Source organism: Mauremys mutica, chromosome 11 (genome assembly GCF_020497125.1).
Source record: "Mauremys mutica isolate MM-2020 ecotype Southern chromosome 11, ASM2049712v1, whole genome shotgun sequence".
NCBI classification, from domain to species: Eukaryota; Metazoa; Chordata; order Testudines; family Geoemydidae; genus Mauremys; species Mauremys mutica.
The window spans coordinates 35,109,772-35,130,258 of record NC_059082.1 but is presented as its reverse complement, the minus strand read 5'-3'; the positions used below and the strand labels follow the sequence as shown (position 1 = coordinate 35,130,258).

General features: G+C 44.6%; 1 protein-coding gene across 1 annotated transcript in view; it reads right to left on the bottom strand.

The window, feature by feature from the left end:
• Positions 1 to 18,049, bottom strand: part of UBE2Q2 (ubiquitin conjugating enzyme E2 Q2) — a 227,408-nt gene extending 209,359 nt beyond the window's left edge. Inside the window, exon 1 of the mRNA XM_044979262.1 lies at positions 17,955 to 18,049. Within this exon, the coding sequence (XP_044835197.1) occupies positions 17,955 to 18,020 (66 nt within the window). The 5' untranslated portion in view covers positions 18,021 to 18,049. The remainder of the gene's footprint in view (positions 1 to 17,954) is intronic.
• Between the last annotated feature and the right edge of the window lie 2,438 nt (positions 18,050 to 20,487).

The following is a 20,487-nucleotide window of genomic DNA, read 5'->3' as shown; positions in this document are numbered from 1 at the left end:
TGTTGATATAGGTGTAACCCGATTGACTTCTGTGATTTATACCAGTCTAACTGAGAAGAGATTCGGACCCTCTGTACTTTACAGAGCCCACACAAGTGACAGTGGAATGGGGGCCATCATCAATGTTTCTTTAGACCATGATTAAGTGCAGAGGGCAAAAAGCACCAGTGTTGCATGAAACGGATGTCAATAATGCCTAAGCATTCAGAAAAGAGTGTAAATTGTACCATGTTTTTGTTATTAAGAATAGAGGACCAGATTCTCTGTTCTGGCCAAGCAATGCTCCATATAGGCCCTGAATGGGGGGTAAGTATTGCTAAACCACTGTTCTGTTCCCCCCAATCCTGGGGCAGATCTAGCCCCTGGCATAGCTCTCCTCTCAGTTACATCAGTATTAGCAGTTCCCCAGGGACCGTTCCACTAGCTGGGGACTGCTGGAGCACAAAGCACTTTGGACATGCTCCTTAAGCTCTGAGTGGGTGGCTCAGCAGCAGCTGTACCACTATGGTATTTCCCTATTGCAAAGGAACTGTAAGCTGACCCTTCAGGGCAGGCTTTCCAGCTGTGTGGTACAGCCTGAACAGTTGGAAGGGAGTCTGAGGACAAAGTGATTGCTTCCCTTACTAGATTTATTTGTACACATTCAATTGTATGTGACAATAAACACCCTGAACTTAGTTAACAAACACAAAACAGACCTATTCCTGAATGTGAGAGGCCATTCTAAACTGATTCATATGCTTTGAATTTAGAAATCCCAGCATGAGAGGCTTCTCCTCCAGCAACACTTGCAGTGAAAGATAGGAACAGACCAAAATAGTAGGCAGAGTCCTTATGAGTGGAGCTATGACAAAGTGATGTGCTGACTGCTGAGTGCCAGCCCATAAGGATCAGCATTTTTTGGAGGGAGGGTGGGGTGGATACTGCTTCAAATCTTTATAACGGAAATAGATTGAGGAAAAAAAAACATGTCAAACATGCTGTTTCCAGTTCAGGGGGAAATTAAGGAGAAAAAAAATCAGACATTTGGAAAATAACCAAACCCTAAAATATTTTCTCTTATTTAGCTAATACAAAAGGAATCAGTCTCTTATTTGACATGCATGTTGGTTAAAAAAAGACAATTCAACAATGTGTATTTTGTATGGTGTCTGTCACACAACACTGCAGAATAAAAGAATTAAATCATGATGAACAGCAGCAGAGAGAAAGAGATTAATAGGGAGAGGCAAGACAGAAGACCCAAATTCATCCTTGAGGTAAAATCCACTGATTTAAGTGGAGTTACACAAGGGATGAATTTGGTCAGAAGTGTGGTGAGGTGGCGACATAGGAAGGCTGTTGTTCCAGATGGCATGAGCTGCAGAGAAAATGCTCACACCAAAAGTGCTGAGATGTGAGAAGGAACAGAGAGGAGGCCAGGGCTAAACAAGCTGAAGCAATGTAGAAAAAGGCTGGGTTGATAAGATAGCCTGGAGCAAGTCCATGGGAGAGGCATAGAAAGCAAGGCAAGCAATTTTCTACTGGATCCTAGAGTGCCTGGAGGAGAAAGGCAGGCGGGGGAATGATGTGGCCGTGCTTCTTTGTATCCACAAGAAGGCAGGCAGAGACATTCTGCATATGCTGGTGTCTCAAGAGCTAGGATCTGGGAAGACCATAGAAAAGGATATTCCAGGCAACATGAGATGAGGGCATGAATAAGGACAGGACAGAGTGCTACTGGCCACGCTCTGGAATAATCCAGTGAATTTAAAGCCCAAAGGACAATGGTCTGTCCTGACGTGCATCTGACTGGAGGCAGTAGTGGGTGTTTACCTATAACAGTACAGAATCCCAGCCTCAGGCTCTCTCTTTGATCCTAGCCAAATAATGGAATGTAAATTCTGTGGCAACATCAGTCCTGGGACACACAAAGAGCACCCTGCTCAGATTGGTGTCAGGCAACGTGTCCATAGGCTGGGACCCTGGGTCAGGTAATTGGAGCAGGCAGTGGACCCTCACCCTCTCCTCTTCTTTCTGCTCTCCTGGGACAGAGCACTGGCAGGGCTAACTGGAGGGCCAGCAGAATGTTGAAGTCTGTAGCAGGGTCAGAAGGGTGACAATGCTCTGTCCAAGCTCTCGCCTAAGAAGATCACTCCTTGGTACTTAGGCCTCTCCCTCCTCAGCCTTTTCTAGGTCAATGGAACCAAAGAAGTAGAGCATGGGTGGTAGGTATCCTAGGCTGGGGGAGACATTGCCTCCCTAAACAGCCAGGCACAGCCCCGCCCACACTCCGCCCCCAGGCCCTACTCCTCTAATTCCCCTCCACGGGGCTGGAGTCCAGTTTCCCTGGGCCATGCCACCCGCCCTCCTGGCGCTCCGGGGAGCTGTGGCCGCACCACCCGCCCTCCCATCACTCCTGGGATAGGGGGCGCTAACTTGGGGGTGGGGTGGTGACTGGTGGAGGGGGCTCTGGGCTCCATTGGGGGGGAAGAAGAGGTGGGGCTGGGGGCTAGCCTCTCGCAGCTGGTACTTCATGCCCCGCCCATGAAGTGGAAGAGAAATTAGTGGAACCAGTTTTGTTTTCTTTGAGTCCCAGCTCATGTTTACCTAGCCCCTGCTGAGAAACAGTAGCAATCTACAATGTAGGCACCCCTAACAGTGCCACTCTTCCCCCAGAGAGATCCATATAACTGCCCAGGTATATGTTCCACAATAGTGCTACTACTCCCCTTTTTACATTGCACAAAAATGACTGCACTGGCTTCCAAACTTATGTCACTGAATCATACATTTCATATCAGCCTCTCTAGAAGAGATGGCTAGAGACAATGGATACAGCAACATGGACTATAAATAATGAGAGTTTCCATCAAAATATCAGCATTACCATTTGTAGTGATTTAGAGATACAAAGTGACAGCCTTGCTTGGGTTTCTTAGGATAGCCGCATCCCCTGCATTCATTAAACTCATCAACATGCACAAATAAAAAATATACTGTGCCAGAACAAATTGGAGTGCTTTCAACTTACACATAATCTCAGTGCTTACGTAGGGTTGTGAGAGCAGGAGATTTATTAAAATGTTAGACAGAAGACTAGATGCCCTTGAAAATAAGTACTTGTGAAAGATTCTGGGCATTGGATGGAGAGACTATCACCAACGAAGAGATCAGAAAAATCACCAAATCAGAACCTCATTTCCATCAGAATCAGAAGGAAGTGCTGGACATATCTGGGGCATGTACCCCAGATGCCAACCCACAGACTCCCACATGAAGTCATCAGGGGGAAACCAACTGGTGTGAGGACATGAGGGCACCCCAGAGAAGCCTTAAGAAAAACCCTTAGCAGGGGGAGCAGAAGAGTCGATCTCAACACCACAGAGCAGATGGAAGCAGCAGCAAATGATGGAGCCAGATGGGAGAGACTAATTTCCACCCTGTGCACCAATGTTGGTGCAAGAAGGATGTTACAATAATAGATAAATAATAATAATAGTTATCACTAGCTGTGATAAATGAAGGGGGGTAGCGGATGGGTGACTGGGAACTTCCCAGGAGGGAAGGGTCAGCCCTCCGCAACCCGAGATCCAGGTGCCAAGATGGAGGGATGCTCTTAACCCAGACCGAATTCTGACTGTGGAAGACAGGAATTGTGTCCCACAGATGATGCGCTTGGAGTTGGAAGCAGAGGAGAGGAGACAGGAGAAGCGCTTGGAGGCGGAAATGTAGGTGAAGTGCTTGGAGGCGAAGTTAGAGCTGAAGTGTTTACAGCTGGAAAGGGCTAAGCTGGGTTCACCAGGTAACCCTAACAGTCCTTCTCCAGGTACTGCTTCCCATTCCAAGAAATTCCCCACATACAAGGTAGGTGATGATACAGGGGCCTTCGTAGAAAATTTTGAAAAGGCCTGCCTTGGGTACAACACCCCTACAGACTAGTATATGGTGGAGCTGAGGCCGCAACTCAGTGGACCCTTAGCAGAGATGGCAGCTGAAATGCCTAAAGAGCAGATGAACAAGTATGAACTTTTTAAACAAAAGGCCAGAATTAGAATGGGGCTAACACCTGAGCATGCCCGTCAGAGGTTCAGAGCCCTAAGTTGGAAATCAGACATGGCATTTTCCCGACACGCCTACCACATTGTAAAAAATTGGGATGCCTGGATATCAGGAGCAAATGTTAACTCTCTGGAAGATCTGTCTCTCCTAATGCAAATAGAGCAGTTCTTAGAGGGTATTCCTGAGGAAATAGAAAAGTACATCCTAGCTGGGAAGCCCAAAACTGTAATTGAGGCGGAGGAGATCGGAACAAAATGGGTGGAGGTGGCGGAGAAGAAGAAAGCTAGTAGCGGTTGGTGCGGATACCAGAAGAGGCAACCTGAGACGACACCCCATCATTGGGGTCAGCCCAAAGCCCCACCTCATACGGAGGAGCCCTCTACAAATCCAGGGAGACTCCAGATGCCCTCTCGTCCCACCACCCCACTCTCCAACCAACCAACCACCTTGCCCCAGCCCACAGTCAGCTGGGCGATGCTTTAAATGTAATGATCTGGGGCATGTGAAGGCCAACTGCCCCAAGAGCACCAGACGACTACAACTCATCACCCTGGAGTCCCACTGAGAGCCTTCAGGCTCACATGCCTCCCAAATACCCCCAGAGTGAAGGGAAACTGTGAGTGTAGGCGGGAGGAAGATTACTGCGTGGAGAGACACTGGAGCACAGGTGTCAGCTATCCACCAATCCCTGGTGGACCCCAAATCCATCGACCCAGAGGCCCAGGTGATAGTGCAACCCTTTAAGGCCAACTCTTTTAACTTGCCTATAGCCAGGTTGCCTGTCCAGTACAAGGGCTGGTCAGGAATATGGACTTTTGAAATCTATGACGATTATCCCATTCCCATGCTGCTGGGAAAAGACTTAGCCAGCCATGTGAGGCTAACAAAATGGGTGGGGATGGTCACCAGCAGCCTGGCTAAACAGACCTCCACAACTAACTCCATTCCTGAGCCTCGTGCAGGGACGCAGCTAGAAGTGGGGAAACCAGACCCCAGACCAGAGTCTATGACAATGGTTGTAGATCCAGTTCCTGGGACCCAGCCAGAACCAGCCCAAGGATCGGAACTGGCAGGTAGTCAGCACCAGAGCCCGTGCTTGCAACCACACCAGAGTCTGGGGAGCCAGCACCAAAGGGCGCCAGAGAGCCTGCATCTGCAGCAGCAGCTAAACTGGTGCAAGAAGCTCAACTGGAGCCTGAAATACAACCTAGTGCACCAGCAAAAAGTGGTTCACAATTGACAGAAACAACCCCATCACCTGCATCGCTTCCAGTGGGACCAAGCCCAAGTCCACAACCCAACGAGGAATTAATGTCTCTAGCATCAAGGGAGCAGTTCTAGGCAGAGCAGGAAGTGGATGAAAGCCTCAAGGGAGCTTGGACAGCAGCACGGAGCGACCCACCACCTCTCAGCTCTTCCAATAGGTCCAGGTTTGTTGTAGAAGGAGGACTCTTAAACAAGGAAACCCTCTGGTGGGCACAAGGAGGATTGGCATCCTCAGAGACAGTTGCTAGTTCCAACTAAGTATAGGGAAAAGCTCTTGAGCTTAGCCCACAATCACCCTAGTGACCATGCTGGGGAGAATAGGACCAAAGACCGTTTGGGGAAGTCATTTCACTGGGAGGGGATGGGCAAGGCTGTTTCTACCTATGTCCAGTCTTGTGAGGCATGCCAGAGGGTAGGAAAACCCCAAGATCAGGTCAAGGCCCCTCTCCAGCCACTCCCCATCATTGAGGTTCCATTTCAGCATGTAGCTGTGGATATTCTGGGTCCTTTCCCTAAGAAGGCACCCAGAGGAAAGCAGTACATACTGACTTTCATGGATTTTGCCACCCAATGGCCAGAAGCACTTGCTCTAAGCAACACCAGGGCTAAAAGCATAAGCCAGGCATTGGCAGACATTTTTGCCAGGGTAGGTTGGCCCTCCGACATCCTTATGGATTCAGGAACTCACTTCCTGGCAGAGACCATGAAACATCTTTGGGAAGCTCATGGGGTGGACCACTTGGTTGCCATCCCTTACCACCACTGAATGAATGGCCTAGTGGAGAAGTTTAATGGGACTTTGGGGGCCATATATAAATTCATGAATGAACACTCTAATGATTGGGACCTAGTGTTGCAGCAGTTGCTCTTTGCCTACAGGGCTGCACTGTATGTACTGAGGGTACTTATGTGGCCCCCATTACAATAATATCTGAGCATCTCACAGTTTTTAACGTGTTTATCCTCAACACCCCCATGAGGCAGGGCAGTGCTAGTATCCCCATTGTACAGATGGGGAACTGAGGCACAGAGAGACTACTAAGGGAGACTAAGTGAATTGCCCAAGGTCATGCAGAGAGTGTTTAGCAAAGCAGAGAATTGTTGCTGGGTCTCCCAAGTCCCAGGTTAGCAGCCTAACTAGCATGTCCCAGCTGAATTCAAGCTGTGGACCTTTGGATCTAAAAGCATGAACTTCTACTGCTTGATCTGCAGCACCTAATTACTTTCTGGGTTATGCAGCGTTTCCATTTTCTGAGTCACATATGCAGGGGAAAAGATGCTTCAGAATAAAATGCTTCCCACAAACCATGGAAAACTGAAGAAGAGTCATGCAATAACTTCAGCCAGTGGGCCAAACCTGAGAGCCTTACCAAGGCTTTCATCCTACAACCATTCACATAGCCAGCCCCCTTGTGGTGCTCCAGTGACTTCAGTAAGACTTCTCATGAGTGTGGGCACCCACCCTGTTGATCTGATTGCAAGATCAGAGTTCAGTTCTCACTTATGCAAAATTCACACCAAATTCAGCAAAGCAGGGCGCAGGATTTCCACCAACTCTGAAGAAATCTTTTTTAACCTGCTGCTTAGTGGTAAGGGAGGTGAAACTAACTGATGTAAATAAAATTGACAATGGAAAGAGCAGCTTTGCCCTGTGGCCACTGGGCAATGAGGAACTTGTAGGACTTTTTTTTAAGTATTCGTAGAAATAATTAAATAGCTGCAAGGCAAAACACAGCTTCAAATGGAAATATATAAAATGAGTTATTAGAGCCGCACATCCTGGGACCTCCTCAATAAGAGAGAGAGCAGGAAATCAGTTATGATGGGAGCACTAGCAGCAAGTTCAATGCTGTGTCCATAGTAAGCTCTAGAGTGGCAACAATCTTCCTGGCCTCAGAATGAATCCATCTTTCCTTGCCCCTGAAGTGATATCCTGGGACCCAGGCTATTAATCTACTGCCATATAAAAGTAATTAACCTTTCCTCTGCAGCAGACATCACAGAAATTCTCCTTCAGCAACCTGACAGGGCCAAACTGTTTTCTTAATTTCATTTCTGCCATCTCTTAGTTGTCTCACCAGAGGCACCTTTATTTAAACTACTAATAGCTGTAATAAATACAGGGCCTCCAGCCAGGAATTCTACTGTTTTATTTCCAGGTTTGCAATTGAGATATTTTTCACCTGATAAGCAAAAGCGAGCTTGTTGTGAGAAGGTTGCAGAGGGATTAGGACTTGATCCTGAAAAACACTTTCAGGCATGAGTAACCCCAGGATCAGGCCATTTGCTTGCCTGTAACCACTGTAGCAGTGAGAAGGAAAACATTAAGGTTCCAATCCTTCAGCTGGTCCAAATGGTCTGATACCAGTGACTGTCCATAGCCATCCTACCCCTCAGTCCTTAAAAGGGCTGACTCCTGTAAGTGTAATTTAAGCAGCTGTCTAATCAGGAACAGTGCTGAGATGAGTTTCGATCTGCGGAATCATGAGAGTTCTTTTGCGTTGACATGCTTAACATACAGGTGCTAAAGGCCGTATTATAATAACTGATTTAGCCTCTTCTTGAGGAAGCAGCAGAGGGTTATTTTTCTGGGTCCAGACTCCAATATACTTATGTGCCTGACCTCTACCACTATGGATACCTGCTGAGCCTCTGCTTCCTCAGTGCTGCTTTGGCTGCCTGGCCCCTTTCCCTGCTCCTGTTTACATCCTCTGATGCTGACTGGTTTTTTCTCACTGTTACCTTGTACTCCCCGCTCCTGTTGTATCCACCTGTTGTTTCATCTTATACTTAGATTGTAAGTTTCTTGAGGGAGGGACTGTCTTTTTTTTTCCTGTGCTCCACACGGCCTAGCACAATGGGATCCTGATTTATGATTGGCATCCCTTGACACTGCTGAAATACAAATAAATAATAAACAACACAAGGGTAGTAACCCCTATACAGAGATTTGTGGCCAGTGGAACCCTATAATCATGAACTCACTGGCCATGCGCTGTTCCTCTCCTGTGGCCTGCCCCCAGATTTCTACTTCATGGTGTGGATTCCAGTTCTGTTGCACTGGAGAGAGCAGAATCTGCCTGAGATCCTTCTCTGCCCCTGGTGGAGTGGGAGGGCAGCAAGACTTTGGAGCCTTCTGTCACTTCTAGGCCATCATCTGAATTTTACTCTCTGTGCAAAAAAATTGCATAGACGCTGCCCTAAAATAGGTAAAATGATCAGGCTATCCCAGTAGGGTGGATGAAAGATTCTAATGAAGAACAGAATAGACTGAGCAGATCCAGTTTGCCAGCATTTAGTTCTCAAGGTGTCTGGAGGATGCAAGCACTGCACAAACTCTCGCAGCACTCTGAGTGAAACAGCTCATTTCAGATATTTCCAGCCTCTGCCCACCCATCACTGGTGTGATAAAAATGGAAGGGGAACCAGCTGACCTGGGAAGCAAATAGGGTTGCCAGGCATTCAGTTTTTGACCAAACGCCCAGTCGAAAAGGGACCTTGGCAATGACAGCCAGGAAAAGCTGATGCATAAAGATTCTCTGGATGCATCCCAGCTGCAGGAATTGCCATGTGGTGAGTGAAGCTGGCTTTAGAGTTCCTTTGCCCACTCCAACTTGGTGCAAAGGGACCACATCATAACAAAGACTAGGGCTTGCTTTCTTTATAACAATAATGGCTTTATTAGGGTCCAGCAGTAACTTCTTTCATACAATTTTCTACTAGCAATTCAGGAAATGTAAATTTAAGCTCAGCACAGGAAACTTATGTGAGGAAGGGAGGGGGAAAATACATCACAAGATCAGGTTACTGACTTTAAAAGAGACAGGGATGGTAAGAAGTGACAACCTGCTATGCACAGAAACGCTGTTACTCCAATCTTTAGACAGGACCAACATAGTCCCTGAGCTTTTCAAAAGGGCTCCTAAACCATTACACACCTGACATTTACAGTAAGAACTGAACACACACACCATATCAAATAGAACAAGCACATCCCTCAGCTCTCTTTGTATAGAGCACCCTGTGATTGCTCTCACTGCAGCTGGGGTCCTTCTCACAGGTGGAAGGAAAGCAGATCCCTCCCCATCTATCCTGCTGCCTCTGAGCTACTAAACATGCTCAGGGCTGATTTTCTGATTTGGCCAGTAGGTGGCAGTCCTGCATTCACCAACCTACACACCGTGGGAAGCGAAATCCTTTTTCTCTAGCGCATTTACTTTACCCATACCAGAGAGTAACAAACATTACATCACTGTTACATTCTTAAAGGTATATTGTACTCTAAAGATATTTATGGGCTCAGATACTTCACACAGACTAGCCCAAGTCACTAAGGGTTCATTTCATATTACACTATTAAAAGGTGCTAACCATAGCTGAACTCATCCAATTCCACTGCATCAGGGGTGGGAAGGGGCAGCAATTTGGGTCCCTGAGCAGGAGGTCTGTGAGCTGATGTGCCAACATGCCCAGCTCTGCATGGTGCTTGCTGTGTCTGAAAGTGCAAGAGCAGGAGATCTATTAGCCACTGCCCACCTTCTCCAACAAGAGTAGATGTCCAAGTGCTGCAGAAGATCTACCATGCTGAAGAATCTATTTCTGCGGGAACCCGCCCTCCAGCAAGCCGAGCACTCAGGCTTGGTGCAGGGTGTTGACTTGGCTCCTAAATGAATACACTTGTTAAAGATACATCCCTGAAAAATAAAAGTCATTGCCCCTTTCAGCAGGTGACCTCCTCAACCAAAGAAAGGTTGAAGCACTTATTAAAAGTGTATTGTGTTGTTCTAGAGCGAGTCACTTTCCTGAGTCTACCTCTTAAAGGCTCTGTATACATTAACGCATGCCTTCCAGGTCATCTCCCTCTGCCTTCTCAGAGCTGCTGGCTGGGAAAATACCTGCCATTATATTTGGGAAAATGCACAAAGGTAAATAGGAGCAATTCTGTTAGCTTTAAATTTTAATTCACTTCATTATTGGCAATTCTGTTCTATTGTATTTAAGTTCTTATACCATGCTCACGACTTGTATCTAAGCGCCTTCCAACGGTGCATTAAGCAACGTGATTACGTATCTGTTGTGTTGTTTGTTCTCTTCCCCTCTCCCCAGTTGGAGCAGCATGTGCAGTGAGTGTCTTGTTTTGGTAGGGTTTTTTGGTTTTGCTGCTATTAACTTTTTTATACACATAGCTGCATTCTAGTACCAGCGACTCAGCTCCAACAGGCCTATCCATAGGTCCCCACCGTTGGTAGCTCAAGGCCAGGAAGGAGCACTAGAGCCATGCCAACATGCCCTCCTCTGGTTAAAGATGGGATTTTAAATGGTGTGGATCAAAAATGGGTTTTGTGCTCTTCTTTGGTTGTTGTTAGTTTTTCTTTGTTTGTTTTTTTATTTTTTTTGTAAAGCTGGCCTTAGAATTCAGTTGTTTTCAGGCTGCTGGGGTTTTGGGGGGGTTGGGGAGGGAGGGATTAACCATAGAAATATTAGGAACATCAACTCTAGTTTTCCTTGGCTTTGCTAAGGGGCTTCGGAAGGTCTCAGGGACATTTATTTTTAGCTCTCACACCTTAGCTGAAGGGGTGATGACGCGGAATCTTTTAACAGAGATGACTTTCTGCCCCCCTTCTCCAAAATGCTAATTATACATTGAAGTTTAATGGAGTTAACACTCCCACCCCCATCAAATCCATTTTAAACAGCCTGACTGAAAAGGCCCCCTCCACCTCTTACTCTTAATTCATGTGATGCTATCATTTTTCCAGTTCTCCAGTCATCAGGCTAGATAATATATGAAATTTTAATGTACAAAAATAAGCAAAAGCCACATCTCTGCCTGAAGCCTCCAGAAATCTTCAAGCATTCTTTATACATCATAGAAGACGCACAAATCCACTAAGTTTTTTCTTTGCAGGTCACTTGGAGAAGGTCACTTGTACTGAATATTTGTATTCTGAAGGGATCAGGTACTGGATGTCATGCATACAGACAGACAAACCATTACATTTGTTTTTTCTGATATATATCATATCTGCTGCTTAAATCCTTAAAATTCCTATTGGATGCTTGGGAACACTCATAGTAAACCCTCTCTGTGTCCATTTTCCTTTTAATGCACATACTTTAAAGGCCTTTTTAATTCTCCATCCTGAAAGATTTTGGCCTTAAGAAAGAAATCAAAGGTTAAAAAGGTAGGTTTTAAGGTAGAAAACAGGATAGAGCTCCCTGAGAAATCTCCTTCCCTTCTCCCCTCACCCTGGGCAGCAAATACTGAACATAATTGATCCCTAGTAAGATCTGATGGAAGGACAGTTTTGAAAGCACCCAAATCCCAATCCCTTCCATTTTCCCTCTACAACTAGAAGAAGAGACTTTAGAAGAGAAAGAGGACTGCTCAGGCATATACTTTCTGGCAACACAAACATCCATTGAGCTCAAATCTCCAAGAGAATTTGAAGGAGATGGTATATGGCCAACCCCTCAAGAGGAGAACCCTTCATGGCTCACATAGTGGAAGCAGTAAAGTGTTTCATTCTTCTACAACAACATGTACGCTTATTTCATGTACAGTAGACAAATGAAAAAATAACCAGTTACAGATGATGGCTGCTTATTTCAATTACTTTAATTTGACAACAATTACTTCCACTGAGAGTGGAGTGGGATTTTAGCAGGATGCAGATTACTCAAAAGTTATTAATCTTACAGCGTCCAGGACTTGGCACACACCCTAACGAGTCACACCACCATTATAAGGAATGGGAAAACAGATTTCCTCTAATCCTCTCCCCACCCACCTCAGCATTCTGGGTGCTACGTTCTGGTTTCTGTGGCACACTGGAGTTTGAGATGGTCAAAGGTCTATGAAGAACATTTTACCACCCTCCAGTCAACCAGATCCTGCTGCTTGCTCTGCAAAACAAACTATGAACTATTTCAAAGCCATTGTTGGTTCTCCTCTGACACTATGGGTCTAATCCTGCAGCCCTTAGTCAAAAAGCTCTCCTTGAAGGCAGCAGAGCAGATGCAGACTCAGAGGTGTGTGCCTCAGCAACTCCCACTGAAGCTTAAGTAGAGACAAAGCAAAGCTCTTGGGATTTGAACCAACAGTAAGACTTAGGCAAGGTATAGCACTGTAGACTGGCAGAGTGACTGAGCAGAAACAAAACCCAAGCTTCATGCAGTAAGATCTGTTCAACAGAATAGAATCTTCATACATCCATACATAACCAAGGTAACACTAAGTTAAAAAAAAAACTGCCCCACTCTGAGGATCCACCCACTCTTAAGAACGTAGGTAGGCAAGTGAATCTCATAATGCTTCACTTCCCAGTGATGTCAATACAATCAAAGGAAGCTGCTGCACCAATGCAAATGTGTACACGCTGCTCAAGAAAATATATAGTCCAATGACTCCAGAAGCAGCTAGTAACACTGAAGTCCAGGTTTCCCAAAATGTAATTAGGAATGTGAAAATTAATTGTGACCAGCTTTGTGACTGTAAAGATTGTATGATGAACCCTAAGCACTTATGTGCTGCATTATTAAGCGCAATAGAGCAGTGGTTCTCAACCAGGGGTATGTGTACCCCTGGGGGTATGCAGAAGTCTTGCAAGGGGTACATCAGCTCATCTAGATACTTGCCTAGTTTTACAACAGGCTACTACTGTATGGAGCTGAAACCTGGAGGACAACCAAAACAACCACCAGGAAGATCCAGACCTTCATTAATAGCTGCCTCAGAAGGATTCTCCAGATCCGCTGGCCAGACACCATCAGTAACATCCACCTCTTGGAGAGGACCCGTCAACTCCCAGCAGAGGAAGAAATTAGAAGGAGAAGGTGGGGCTGGATAGGACATACACTACGCAAGCAGCCAACCAACATCACCAGACAGGCACTGCGGTGGAACCCCCAAGGCAAGCGGAAAAGAGGCCGCCCAAGAAATACCTGGCGACGCGACCTTCAGGTTGATAGCAAAAAAATGGGCTATACCTGGAACCAGCTAGAGCGAATGGCCCAGGATAGAAGACTCTGGAGATCTGTGGTTGGCGGCCCATACCCCGGTTGGGGTGACGGGCATGAATGATGAATGATGACATAAAAAGCACTAGCAAAATCAGTACAAACTAAAATTTCATACAATGACTTGTTTATACTACTCTATATACCCTTTAAGTACAATATTTATATTCCAAGGGATTTATTTTATAATTATATGGTAAAAAAAAGAAAGTAAGCAATTTTAATATTAGTATGCTGTGACACTTTTATATTTTTATGTCTGATTTTGTAAGTAAGTGGTTTTGAGGTGAAACTTGGGGGTACACAGGACAAATCAGACTCCTGAAAGGGGTACTGTACTCTGGAAAGATTGAGACCTACTGCTATAAAGAAATATCAAGATGCATCAAAGCTTCTGAAAGGACACAACAGCCTGGAGGACAACTGGAGCGGGAGTTAAATACAGGACATGGTCAAGATTGTTGCATTTTGCTCTTGTGGATTCCTCTGGATGTCAGGCACATTCTATTGTAGCTAACAAAACCCACTTGGGTGTGGCTTGCCAGAATCTTTCAGAGACTGTCAGCGCGTATGTGACATTGTCTAATTAAAATATGACCATGTAAGTCATTGTTGCTACCACTGTTATATAACTGCAACAAATCTTAAACAAAATGTGATGCATGGCCGGAAAGGGTTAAGCATCCTGCAGGATAAATTACCCAGATTCAACCTTTAGAGACATGTTAGCAAAATATACAAGTAGTAATTAGGGCCATTCTATGGTAGATAGACTTGGTAGATTGCTTATTGTTCGCAGAAGGACTCCGAGCTGTCAAAGAAGGCCTGAAACTGTATAAAAGAGGGCTTGGGTCTTGATCCTTTTTATTTCAGATCTGCTTGATGCTTCATGCAGGGGAAGCTTAAACCCAAAATTGAGATCTCCAGGCCTAATCTGGAATCACCCTGAATATGAACATTGGACTATAACCTATGGACTATTTCTGAAAGAACTCTTTGCAACTACAAAACGCACCATCTCTACTATGAATTTGATCTCAAGAACATACTCATATTTGTATGTATGCTGATCTTTTAACTAATACTCACTCTTTTCTTTTTTAATAAATTTTAGTTTAGATAATAAGAACTGGCTTTAAGCCTGTATTTGGGTAAGATCTGAAATATTCATTGACATAGGAGGTAATGTGTCCCATCCTTTGAGATGGGTAGAACTTTCTTGTATGATGAATAAGATTTTCAGTAATCTTCATCATATTTGACTTGGGTGTCTGGGTGGAGGCCTAAGGCTGGGTTACTTTAAGGGAACTGTGTTGTTGGCTTCTGGGTAACCAGTGAGGTATTATAGAAGCTGTTTTGTGCTGGCTTGGTGAATCTAAGTATTGGAATATCCACCAGCTTTGGGGATTGCCTGCCCCATTCTTTGCAATTCACCCTAATTGAGTGACCTCAGTTGGCTCCCCTGGCACTCCGGTCACAGCATATATTATTTTTATATTTATATATGAGAGAGAGAGAGAGAGAGACTATTGAAAATTACATCATATACTACACCTAGGAATAAGCTTGAGCTCTCATATGTAGTGATACCTAGTTACAGAGGGGTAATTAGAATCCATGTAGGAGAGGCAAAAAGTTCTAGCCCAGAATTTACTTGTGCTTGTCACAGATGAAATGTGTTGGTGATGCAGGAAGTGGACTCCCCCCTCTGCCCATTCCTTGCGCATGGGCAATTTGCACAAGTGACTATACCAAATCAATCCCAGATCATAGTTCTACCCTAGAGTAAATAAAATCAATTTAGACATTTGCCCAGTGTCACACTTCACATCGTAAGACATAACAAGCAGATGGAATTTTAGCTCTCACCTGGTAGAATTCAAAATAGATTTTCAACTAAGCAAGATATTATGCCGTCTACAGATTTGCAATTATATATTAAATCTGTAATATCCAAGTTATTCTCTATAAATATATCCAGGCTTTATTTACAAAGATATTAACCAATATATCAGCAATCATTCTGAATTTGGATATTTCATATGGCATTGAATGAACTAACAATTCTACTGGACCAAATACTAACATAAATCTGTCATAAAGCAAATCTGATATAGGTTATGTGGGCTTCTGTAGGTGAGTCACACACACATATACACAAATTAATTATTCGGCGGGGGAAATAGAACACCTACTGAGCAACACACATCACTCATTAGATTTTTATATGCCACTTGCAGAAGCAGACAAGTCACCTAGTGAATCAGATCTATTACCTGCTGAATTCAGATATACTGCTTACTGAATCAGATACAACACCTCTTGTAATAGACACATCCCTTCTTAAATCAGATGCAATACATCACCTGCCATGTCAGATAACAATGCTGTATACTAATCTGTGCTAACGTAAGATAACATCCCCAGACTCAAAGCTCCCAGTGTGATACAGTGGGTAAGAAAGCAAATGTAATCCTTGGAGGTATAAGCAGAGGAAGATCAAGTAGAAATGTAAGGTGGTACTATTACTGCTTGGCATTAGTGAGATGGTACTAGAATGCTGTGAACACCAGAACTGAACCCTCTTTAAAAAGGATGTTTACAAACTGAAAAGGTTCAGATAAGAGCTGCAAAGGTTATTAGAAGCCTGGAAAACCTTCTTTACAGTGAGAGAATAAAGAAGCTCAGTCTATTTAGTTTATCTAAGAAAAGGTGAAGAAGTGATTTGATCACAGTCTATAAGCATCTACAGGGCTCTTAAATTTACCTAACAAAGGCATAACAAGATCCAATGGCTCAAAGCTAGAAATAAGGTGAGATTTTTAACAGTGAGGGTAATTAACCACTGGAATAACTTATCTAGGGATGTGGTAGATTCCATCATTTGAAGTCTTTAAATCAAGATTACATGTCTAAAAATATATGCTTTATCTTAACCAGAAGTTATGGGCTAGATGCAGGAATCATTGGGTGATTCTATAGCCTGTGTTGTGCAGAAGGTCAGACTAGGTGCTCATAATGGTCCCTTCTGGCTTTATAAATCTATGAAACATCACATTGATATAGAATGAAATATATTCTTCTTGTGAAGTGTGTATGTATATAAAAATATGCAGGCTAAAAATATAACTTATTGCATCAGCTCTGTATTGATACATCAAATCCTGAAAGAACTAGGGTACAATAATTAGTAAACCCAATACAGTATATCAACTCACCAGCACACACTTTTCTCATCTTGAAATCAGAGGTGGTCCTGAACTGGAATTCCAGATACAAACACACACATCTCACAATTTACAGGAAAGTCTGGATTTGGATCTGGATCCTAATCTGGGTTCCATGAGTCAAGCCCATCTGATCCCCTGAGAAGACAGGATGGTCAAGGGAACATGACCTGGCAAGTCACTGAAACTCACATGCCTCCATTTCCAGATATATAAGAGGGAAATAATGATATCTTGACAGCTTTGTGATCTATGGCTAAAAAGTTCTACACAAGTGCTAAATATTACATCATCTTTGGTCTAATGTCAAACTGCTGCAGCAAATGTTCAGGTCACCCACAGCTCCACAGTAAGAAACATCCCTTTTGTTTAATTTTTATTTTAGTAAGTTCATACAAATTTAAAAAATCAAGTTACAAAAGAAAACCAGTACATCTCTGAAACAATTCTGGACTCACTCCCTTTGCAGTGTGAGTGAACAGGAACTGATTCTGCAGAAGTGAAATGGATGCTTTTTCAAGTTATTAAGTTTGGAGCTAAGAAAAGATAATAGCATTGAAAAGATCATGGAGGAATATAAAGGGAAGAGAAGGGAGAAAGTATTCAAGAGAGATGGTAAGGTGCTAGTAGAAACAAACCATAGCTATCAGGCAGACCTCTCTGTGACAGGATGTTATGTTCTGCACAGACCCTGCATGGAGATACAGAGCCATTCTTCTGACTCACTGTGGCACCTAGAGCAGGTAGGTTTCATTAGCTCCAATTTAGGATGATAAAAGGAAGAGAGCTTCTCATAAGAGGGGGAAGGAAGTGAGATAGATGTTGCAGGAAAAATCCCTATAAACAGCCAACTCTAGCTCAAATTTATGTTTCCTGTTCTCAAGAACAAAAGCTTGAGGAAGGAGAGTGAGTTAAGATGCTGATCCAGATTGTGCACGCTCGTGTTGGCCAGGGTGGGGACTCCTCCTGTTAACACACCCATTTTATATTTTCTTGTCTAGGGATAACAGAGCCATTCTGCACAAGTCTCCTTGTCACTTTTAAGGGCTTGTTTTATTATTGGATATATTGCTGTGGAACCAAGCATCAGGGCCACATCATTGTAGGCCCTTAACAGACATGCAGTATAAAGTCATCCCTTGCCCCAAAGAGCTCACAGTCAAGGGTCCTTCAAACAAACCAAATCTCATTAACAGCACCAAAGCACTCTATGAACACCTATACACTTGCATAGGAATAATTTTGTCCATGACTGAAGCGAAGACATCTTGGGGGAGGAACACCGCAGCTGTCTACACATCAGTTTAAGACGAAAAATGAAGAATACTATACACATTTAGAACTACAGAGGGAATTCAGTGGTCATACACACCTCTGTTACCCCCAAGTAAATCCACTTACCTCACCAGGGAGCTCCAGCTCCCATTCATCACTGTCTTGAGGAATGATACATCCCTTAAGATACATACTGCATTAGATGGGGGAGAGCAGGATTGGGGGAAATCTCTCTGGGCTACAAAGAGGAACCTGAAGGGCTGTCTTCTCTGCAGAACCTGGTCTGGACTTGACATTCTAGGAGGAACACAAGACAGAAGGAAACTGTTAGCTCAGCTGCAAAACAAAGCCTAAAGCAAGAAAACAAGAACATGAACAAAATTAAACATAAAACTAACTGAATCCATGAAAGCTGGGCACAGAGTTAAGCTTCTACCTCTAAGCACATCATCACCAAAAATGCCTTATCACAGCATATGCTGGGCCTCCAGAGTCAGAAGCTCAGGGGTAGTAGATGGCAGACTCTGTATCATGGTTTCTACATAGATAGCACGAGGGGATATCCCTTGCCCTTCATGGTGTTTCACTGGCAACAAGTGGTGCCACAGCAGGCGGTATTGTAGGAAAGAGGTCTCTGTTCAGAAGGCTGAGTGGTCAGTTATATGCTGGGGGTCTCGAGATTGAGAGCTAGCAGTCTGGACTCAGCATGCATTCCTGTGGCTACACCAGACTATGTCCCTCCAGAAACCCAACCCTCTTTCCCCAGTTCCATTCATCATGATACATGTGGCATACATATGGCTCCACAGGCAGGACAGAACCATTTAGGGTGACCAGACATCCCAATAAAATCAGGACCATCCCAATACTTGAGTGGTTGTCCCGTGTCCTGACCGATCTTTGGTCGGGACGCAATTTGTCCCGATATTTTGCTCCGCCGGCAGCACTGGGGTTTTTGGGTTGTTTTTTTTTGCTCCGCCGGCTGCACTCAGCTTTTTTTTTTTTTTTGGCCCTCCCCCCCCCCATGTGTCCTGATATTTTCTTCATCTCATCTGGTCACCCTAGAACCATTCAAAGCATCCACTGGAACAAACCAAAAGTGTGATCAGGTGCACAAAGACATTATACCCCCAGACAGTCTGCGCTGGCTCTTGGGAGTTGTAGCACGGACACAACACTCAGCAAGGAATATTGTGTGTGGTGCATTGCATGCACCTGAAAAGGATGGCTAGTGGGAGTGCTCCAGCCCTTACTGCAGTCTGCAATGGTTCAATGCTCTAGTGAGGGCACAGGCCTTTGAGCCCTGTCAGACACATGCCAAGGATCTTCTTCAGAGTCACCTAAAATTCCTGCATGAGAGGAACAGATACCGAATTACTGGCCAAAGAGAGCCGGTCTTCCCCACTGAAGTAAATGGCAGGCACTTTTGTCATTGGCTTCAGTGAGAACAAAGTCTGAGCTATAGCGCCATAATTTCTGTTGAACTAAAAGGACATCAGAGCAAAAACCTGAAGACATTAAGGCCAGAAAACACCTGAAGATCTTTCTGCTGACCACAAGGGACATAGAAATAGATTAAGTCTTGCATGTGCTAGGAAGGGCTCGGTCTGCATCCCAGGTGAGGGGACCACAGCGCCCTTCCATGACAGGTGCAGCTAAGAAGCTGGTATCAGCCAGCGTGGGCACAGAGAGAACTGAAAAGCCAGGAGAGCGAGACAGGGAGGCTGCAATGCCCATTGCTGCTGTTGTCTGATTTAGAGCCAGGAAAAAGAGTTTTGTGTATTCCCTCTTTTTTTGGGGGGGGTGTGTGTGTGTGTCTTTTTCAAGTGTTCTCTGTTCACACCTGGCTCTGCAAACTCTGATTTTACTCACACATCAGATCTTGTCCTGTGCAGATGCCCTGTGGAGTCAGAACAGAGAGCTCCTTTCCCCAGCACACTCAAGCAGCAACAGGGCAGAATAACTGCTAGCAGTAGGATGGGTTCCAGCTCACTGGCACTCCATGACCCAAGGTGGCTTGGAGGTGCAGTCATGTCCTTGTCCTCACCATGCACATATGGTACAGTCTGCAGTACATATTGGATGGGGAGCACATACTACTACTCTCTGGAGCAGCACTAAGGTAGGTGCTCACTCTCCAGAGTATAGTGCCTCCTGCAAACCTCCCCTGAGCCTTCTTGTGCTGTGTCAGGATGGCAGCTCAGGGACTCCTGGAGAGCTGACCCTTTGGTTTTTTGTGCAGCTACTAACATCAAGGACAGGCTTTTTGCCCTGTGTGCATGTGCGTATTAGAAATAGCCTCACTGCAGTATGTACCGTAGTTTCTTTTAGAAAGCAAAATGGAAAACATAAGGATTCCCTGCTCCCCAATTTAATCAGGGCAAATACCCTCCTGTGTCTAAGCCATGGGTCTGACTTTGTTCTTACTTAAACTGGTGTAAGTCAGAAGTAACTCAGTGACGTCTCTGGAGTTACACTAGTTTAAAATTGGCATGACAGGAGAGTAAGGGCCAGTATTTATCAGAAGGATGACCCCAATACACAGTCACACTATTGCCTCTGATTTTTGAGGTGTCAATAATTTGTGAGCTCCTTTTTCACTTAAAAAAATTACTCCTGAGTTCTAATAAGCACAACTGGCATGAAGGAAAATAAAGGG